We start from the raw sequence: 8,399 nt of genomic DNA, 5'->3' as shown, positions 1-8,399 counted from the left end.
TTGTGAAAGTGAACATCAGTGTTTTACTGTATATAAGATGTGTTATTTTAACATCAGTGTAAACCACGGGGTTGAGATTATCCTACATTAGGTCTATTTAACGTCCATAAAATGGTACGAACACACAGCGCTTGGGTGAGCACTTCACAGGGCTGCCAACTCTCACGCATTGAGCGTGAGACTCACGCAATTGACACTTTTCACACGCTTTCACGCCACACATCCATTTTCTCACGCACAGAAAAATTGCGGAGCAAAGAGGTACTTTTAATATTAAACTAATTCTCAGCTCTTAGATTCCGTCAATTTTATTACGAAATTCAGACAAAAATACGTTTGGCGCTTGTAAATGTGACGTGACAGATCGCTGAGCGCCTCAGTTCAAGTGCACGTGAACCGATCATCTGTTACTTTTTTATTTAAAGATGCAGTACAACTTACCGAAAGTATACATAATATCGACCAATTAGTGTTTTTCAACCACGGAAAGAGGTCAGTATAACAGCAGGAGAACAATTATGTCACATAACGTTACATTTACCTCAGGAAAGCCATTTAATGACCATAGAATGTTAATTGAATAGAAAAAATAGCTAGAGAGGAGATTTTGCTGAGCATTATATTACATTTTTATTATATTTTTACTTATGTCATTAAATAATTGTTATTATAACAAAAACTGCATTATATTTAATTTAATTTGTTATTTTTAACCTTTAAAAATACCAGCAGATTGGGCCCTCTATGTGTACAGCATTATTTTTTTAAATAAAATTTAAAATAAACATGTATCCAAATTAGTCAATATTGAATCAAAATCGGAATCAAATCACAAGAATGGAATTGAAATCTTGAAATTTTTGTCAAGCAATAAGAATGGAATTGAAATCTTGAAATTTTTGTCAAGCAATAATAAAAACTGTATTCTACCAGTCATAAACATTGTAACATGTTGTCACTAAACTGCATAAAATTCTATTTAGTTACCAAATGTTTTGACAATCACAATTACACTTATTGTGATGCAATATTTGTTTTTTAAAAAAAAATCTCACTCCAAGCTAAACTCAAAAGTTGGCAGCCCTGACTTCAAGTTTAGCGCCTTCCGCCATTGCCTCAGGTGCTCCTCGTGTAAATCGTAAAGTACACCACAACATTCCGATCGCTTTAGCCTACATTGTGTTCGTAACACGTTGGTTAAATTGTTCTATCCTCTTAATCCAATTGTTATGGCAGCCCCTAACTGAGCATATAATACTTTACATATTTTACCTTTGCAACTATAGAATTACGCTAGAAACTAGCGTAGGTGCTTTCAGCCGGAAGTAAGATGACAAAATGAGCGTAATGGCGTCGCCCTTGTTGTCATGGAAAATAAGGTGAATAGAGATCTGAAGCTCCATCAGTGCTGTATGACGTCAGTGTGAGACTGAAGGTTGTTAGTTTGAATCTCAACATTAAGATGTTTGATGTTCATCTCTCATATCCTTTCTAGAACATTCTATTCTATTCTATTCTATTCTATTCTATTCTATTCTATTCTATTCTATATAAACATTTGATATGATTACAGCAGTATTTCCTGTTCCTGACACCGATATTCAACATCCTGGTGTGTTTGTATTAATTGAGCATATTTATTTGAATATTAATCTGATCTTTCATACACACAGTTATTGCAGGCGATCTGAGAAACAATCGAGACATTTGATCAGAAATGAACAACAAACGTCCTGAAGAGAGTTTCAGGAGAGAGCAGAGCCAAACACTCACAGGATCTCATGACAAGATCAAACTGTTGCTTTAAGATGTTTTTAACACATTATTGGTCAGTTTATTTCTGTTGAAAGTGTCACCATTGACTTACAGGAATTGAGGCCTACTGGAGCTCAAAGTGACAAACTGACGATGTGTGAATTAATCAGCTAAAATAGAGCTAGACGGTCACATGCATTAACACTGAATAAATAGACAGATATTTTAACTGTATGTAGAGTTTCACTTCACTTTACTACAGAGCAGCTTCACATCAGTGTGTCTGTCATTTACTGAACAAGTTTTGAAGAGTTTGTCTTTTCATATTTGTGGACTGAAACCGTTGAAGATGTTTTGGACTGTTTTGCTCTGCTTGTGTTTCTGGCGTCTGGATGGTGAGTTTAAATGTGTTTTTATGACTTCAGTTGTTTCTGTTCTGATGTGATAAATTACTGGTTAAATTAGTCAGAGAGGATCAACATTCACTGTTATTCTCATATAGAAATAATTGAACTGTGATTTTACTGTCAGATCAAGTTTGAATTCAGCTCTAAACTCAGTTATTATGGATTAAATAAAATAATATAAATATGAAGCTCAGATACTCAACAGCTTTAGTTTTAGTGTGACATTAAACATTAAAGTAAAAGTGTCTTTTTTTAGTCATTGTTCCATATATAAATCTATTTCTCTTTTCATTCATCATCTTTTGTCTTTGAACTGCTGCAGAATATTATTAATTTCACATTTAAATGAATAAAAGTATTTTAGTGAAGCTTCATCAAAACAACATCAAGTGATTTTAAAGTTTTAATCTGTGAAAAACTCTGTTCTTCAGGAGTGATTGGTGATGAAGTGTCAGTGAAGGAGGGAGATTCAGTCACTCTAAACTCTGATCTTACTGAAATGAAGGATGATGATGTGATTCAGTGGAGGTTTGGAGATGAAAACACTTTAATAGCAGAAATCAATAAACGGGCCGACAGAATCACTGTATATGATGATGTTCTTGATGGGAGATTCAGAGACAGACTGAAGCTGGACAAACAAACTGGATCTCTGACCATCACAAACACCACAACTGAACATGCTGGAGATTATGAACTACAGATCAACAGTGAGATCAAGAGATTCAGGCTCGATGTCTTTGGTGAGTTAAATATTTGTTTCACCTGTTTTATATTTTAATCAGCACAAAGATACAATTAATAATTCAAACTCCATTTTGCTTTTGGTGTTTAATGATGAAATTCATTTCAAATTTAAATTTCAAACTATTTACTTTTATAAACCATCAAGTGGCCGTCTAAATCTGTGACGAACCCTGTGTGTGTGTGTGTGTGTGTGTGTGGTGATTCAGTCCTGGTGTCAGTGATTAAGGGAGATTCAGTCTCTCTAAACTCTGATCTTACTGAAATGAAGGATGATGATGAGATTCAGTGGAGGATAATTGGAGATAAAAACACTTTAATAGCTGAAATCAATAAACGGGCCGACAGATTCACTGTATATGATGATGTTCTTGATGGGAGATTCAGAGACAGACTGAAGCTGGACAATCAAACTGGATCTCTGACCATCACAAACACCACAACTGAACATGAAGGATATTATATACTACTGATCAACCGTGTGAGCAAGTTTTTCATTCTCGCTGTCTTTGGTGAGTTCAAAAAAGTTTACACCTGTTTTTTAATGAAAAAATTTAAATGAATTCATACATGATTTTGTTTTTTTTATTTTATATTGTTTATTTTTAATGTCAATTTTAAACTATTCGATTATTAAACCACTATGTAACCCAGGGAGGGTTATGATTAAGTACATTAACAGCTAGTTACTGATTAAATCGTATTTATAAGATTTATGATTCAGATAGTGTCATAATCGTGTCTGTGTGTTCAGTTGATATATCTATGTACTGCCCCTTTAAGAGTTATGCTAAACTATAAAGTTTGATTGGGATGTACATGCTAAAACGTGTCTTTGCCCAGCATGTTTGTTCATTTATTGGTGATTGGTTAATTTTACGCTTATTCCCGCCTCTGTGAAGAGGAGTGAACTTCTGATTGGAGAGGGGGGAGAGAGGGAGATTTAGCGATCGCGAGAGAAAGAGTTCCAATGGTGGTGAGATTAAGACAAGAAAAGAGTGAATTTAACAACTGAATGAGTGTGTTAAACTTATATCCAGTGTTGTGAAGACTTTTGTTTGTTTTGCTTGTGTTTTTATACTTGAGTTTAAACTTTAAAGTAAGGTTATTTTTCCAAGTCTGCTTCCCAGAGCATCACGAAGCTTCGTTCAGTATTGAGACTGAGAAACCAGACGGCTAACTGGAGTTTGACCGCAAATAGTCATCTGAGTTTAGTTCATTTCGAAGACGGACGAGACTGATTTTTGTGACTGAATTAGAGCTCCGGGATCCGGACCAGGCCGCACTTTTATCCCCGCTGACATAGTGGAGAGAACCGCGCCGCCCTTCTGCCGACTGCCGGGGGAGACTACCGGACGATCAGCCGCTTCTAAGGAGGAACATCGCGGAATTCATCTGTGTTCATCTGTGTTCATCTGCGTTCATCTGAGTTCAGGTGATCTGTTGATTTATTTTGGCTCATTCGAGTGAAGCGGCCATTTGCTGTTTTCAAGGCCACAACGCTCCCCAGCAACGTTTCAGGCCTGCAACGGGGTGGGTTGTTTTGACTGTGTGTGTGTGTGTGTGTGGGCCCACGTTTTTATATTGACTGATATTCCGTTATTTTTGTGTTTTATTCTGTTGGTTGTGGTTTTATATACCAACTAAGTGTGGTATGGGGATACTGATTTTCCTCATCTCATTCATACAGTGTCTACTGATAATTGTATTGGTGATTTAATATATTTACGGTGTACTGCATTAATTTTGGGGTATTATATGTCGTTTTCTATACTGGAAAGCACTTCACGGGTATTAAGAGTTATTTATCAAAAGTAATATACATTTCTGACTTTTGATAATCCATTCTAGTCTTTATAAATACATTATTCATTTATTTTATTATTTTTTTCCCTTGTTGTTTTAATAAATCTTATTGTTAATCTCTTTAAACTTACCTTTTGGGTGGATTGAGGTTTTTTCCTATTGAGTTTAATTTCCACTCTGTATAAGAATAGTATTAAAAGAGTATAAATATATCTAATCTGGGTTACAGTAGCCAACTAGGGTAATAGGAGAGACATTAATGTAAAGTCGAGAGACATTGTCAGAACCTGGGTGCTCCGCCCTGTTAAGGGTAGGGGGCGCTACATAATTTGGGGGCTCGTCCGGGATCAATCTTCCTGTTACCCTGATGAAGAAAAAAGAGACACTGAAAACAAGAGCTGAGTTATATTTTAAGCTTAAATAAGTTAACTGATAACTATCTGCCTGAAGTTTCAGCATGGCCTTTGGAAGTAGCCCACTCCTGCTCGCTGAACTCTCCAAGTGGTGTAAGGAGGCAGAGATTGAGGAGGATCATGCCATACTGTTGATTGGTGTACCTGCAACTACCGAAGTAGCAAGTATTGAAGATGCTGTGCAGACTGTGAAAGTTTTTGGAAGAGTGCGAGTTAGAGACTCAAAATTGGGGCCAAGTCCTGGTACCCTCTTGGTGCTGTGTGAGTGTCGTGAGGTCATCGATCCTGCCCGCATTCCAGCTGAACTACTGCGGCCTGATGGAGAAGAGTCATGGAAAGTTGTAGTGGCACCTGTTGATGTTTCAACCTCTGAGTTTTCCAAGAAATTGTCAAAGTTCTTAACAGATGAAGGAAAATCTATGACGGACATACAGGCCTTGTTCTCTCCACACAGTTCCAGTTCCCCTGAGTCCATCATACGCGCAGTGGGTGAACTTCTGGAGAAGACAGCAAAACCATCCAGTGAAAGTAATGCTTATCGACGGCTACGCATCTTTTCTGGCACTGTTCCAATACCGATTGGAGAGGAAAGTCTAGAAAACTGGATAGAACAGGCCAGATTAATGACTGAGGAATGTGAGTGTTCTGAAAAGGAAAAACGGCGAAGAATAATGGAGAGTGTGAAAGGACCAGCCCTTGACATCATCAAAGCTGTTCGATTTTCATGTCCTGAGGCAAGTGCTTCTCAATATTTGGAAGCGTTAGAAAACACATTTGGAACCTTTGAGTCAGGGGAGGATCTATACTTTGCCTTTCGTCTCTTACGTCAATTCCCCGGGGAAGCTTTGTCTGACTTTCTGCGTAGGATGGAGAAATCCTTAACTAAAGTGGTGCAAAGAGGAGGGTTGAGTCTCAAGATGATGGACAGAACAAGAGTTGAACAGCTGATTAGAGGTGCGGTAGAGTCGGATCTGATGCTTCTGCAATTAAGACTGAGGGAGAGAAGAGAACAGCCGCCAACGTTTTTAGCCCTGCTAAATGAAATCAAAGAAGCTGAGGAGAACGAAAGCGCTCGCCATAAAATCAAGGCATCCGTGAAGCCCATACAGTTGAGACAGGATGGTAAACTAGACTCCTCTGTGATCAGACAACTCCAAGCAGAAATTCAGGAACTAAGATCCAAATTCTTGGAAGATCCAAACACCGTTTCTGTTTCTGCCATGAGGGTGGATCCAAAAGATAATCAGGAAAAGAAAAGAGCTGATTCCCCTGGAGAGTCTGAAGTACAAGCGTTAAAGAAGCAAGTTCAACAACTGCAACAACAGCTGGCAGTAATGAGTTTTAGTTCCACTACTCAGTCACCCCAAGCTCAGTCAAGCACCAGGTCTGTTCCAGTATCATATAGAGAAAGGCCAGTTAAGCACAGAGATGATTTCTTCTGTTATCGGTGTGGAGAGGATGGACACATCGCTACCAAGTGTCAATCACCAGAAAACAACTCTCAAGTAATACAGAAGTTGTTACGTGCTCTGCGAAAAGCTAAGTCTGAAAAGAACCTTGTGACTGGAAACGGTGCCACTTCTAACAGCCTAGACTGTTTCTCTAAAAAGAGTCAAACTGTGGTCTGTGGGGTAAGTCGACTTCCTAGAGGGTTAGTGGGTCCCGCCTCAACCGTTCCTGTGGAGCTGAATGGATGTTCTTGTCAAGCTTTACTGGACAGTGGGTCCCAGGTCACCATTGTATTCGAACAGTGGTATTCCAAATACTTACCGCAGATACCCATCCATCCGCTCACTGGATTGTCCATTTGGGGACTGAGCTCTTCTAGCTATCCATACAAGGGATACATCATAGTGGACGTTTTGCTTCCTGTTTCCCTCACTGGGGTTAAAGAGTCCGTTTCCATTCTCGCTCTGGTCTGCCCTGAACCTCAAGGTCCCCAGCAAGTTCCTGTAATAATCGGCACCAACGCAAGCTTCTTTCAACGTCTGACCATGCTCAGTCAGGACTCTGGTGTATCAAACCAAGCACACTCACTGAGAATTCAGTCGTCGCTCCTCAAACCATGTTTCCAGCAGGTCAAGGGAAAAGAGGAAGTCCCAGAGTCAGCTGATGGACAAGTAAAGTGGAAAGGACCAGGAGTCCTTACTATCCCTTCACGAGGTGAAAGCTATGCAGTGTGTAAAGTGGAGTGTGAGAAGCCACTGAGAAAAGACATTTTTCTTGTGGAAACACCAATGGACAGTCAACTTCCAGCTGGACTGTTTATCCCTCCAACGGTTATGTCTTCTTCTGCCATTGATGTGAACCACTTCAGAGTGCTGGTCTGCAATGAGACCTCTAAAGACATCCGCATCCCAACTGACACAGTAATTGCTAAAGTGTTTGCCACTGACACGGTAACAGTTACACCAGACGCTCCGATAGATCCGAAGAGGATAGATCCCAGCGTGTTCAAGTTTGGCGACTCTCCTATTCCTGCTGCTTGGGAGAAAAGGCTTAGAGAGAAGTTAGCTGAGCACGGAAACGTGTTTTCCCTTGAGGAGTGGGATGTGGGCCGAGCAAAAGGAGTGAAACATAATATCAGACTGAGTGACAGCCGACCATTTAGGGAACGATCCAGACGTGTTGCACCTGCAGACATTGACGACGTGAGGCGGCACCTTAAAGACCTGTTGGCTGCAGGCATCATAACAGAATCCAGAAGCCCTTATGCCTCACCGATTGTGATTGCGCGGAAGAAAAATGGAACCATTCGTATGTGCATAGACTATCGCACTTTAAATTCCAGAACAATTCCCGATCAATACACCACTCCCAGAATAGATGATGCTTTGGACCTGTCTGTCTGGAAGTAAATGATTCTCCGTTTTAGACTTGCGTAGTGGCTATTATCAGATCGAGATGGCTGAGGAGGACAAGGAAAAAACAGCATTCATCTGTCCTCTGGGGTTTTACCAGTTCGAGCGTATGCCACAGGGGATCACGGGGGCTCCCGCCACATTTCAGCGGCTAATGGAGAGAGCTGTTGGAGATATGCATCTTCTCCAAGTCATTGTGTATCTGGACGACCTCATTGTCTTTGGCCGTACATTAGAAGAGCATGAGGAAAGGCTGCTGAAAGTGTTGGATCGGCTGGAAGAATATGGGCTCAAAGTATCTATAGACAAGTGCCAGTTTTGTCAGCCACAAGTCAAATATGTGGGACATATTGTATCTACTGATGGGATAGCTGCTGATCCTGAGAAGGTGAAAGCAGTGTCACACTGGAAGA

The 8,399-nt window shown here is 39.9% G+C and overlaps 1 protein-coding gene across 1 annotated transcript; it reads left to right on the top strand.

Annotated features, from left to right (window-relative positions):
- Window positions 1-2,417: 2,417 nt before the first annotated feature.
- Window positions 2,418-4,086, top strand: LOC311085939 (uncharacterized protein; the record flags this gene model as incomplete). Its single annotated transcript, XM_084118558.1, has 3 exons — window positions 2,418-2,905; window positions 3,116-3,418; window positions 4,037-4,086. The coding sequence occupies exons 1-3, from the start codon at window positions 2,662-2,664 to the stop codon at window positions 4,084-4,086; spliced, it is 597 nt and encodes a 198-aa protein (XP_083974684.1). The 5' UTR covers window positions 2,418-2,661.
- Window positions 4,087-8,399: the final 4,313 nt, after the last annotated feature.

Source organism: Abramis brama (assembly GCF_963993115.1).
Source record: "Abramis brama genome assembly, chromosome: 6".
NCBI lineage: Eukaryota > Metazoa > Chordata > Actinopteri > Cypriniformes > Leuciscidae > Abramis > Abramis brama.
Note: the sequence above shows the minus strand (reverse complement) of the source record. Positions and strands in the feature narration are given on the sequence as shown.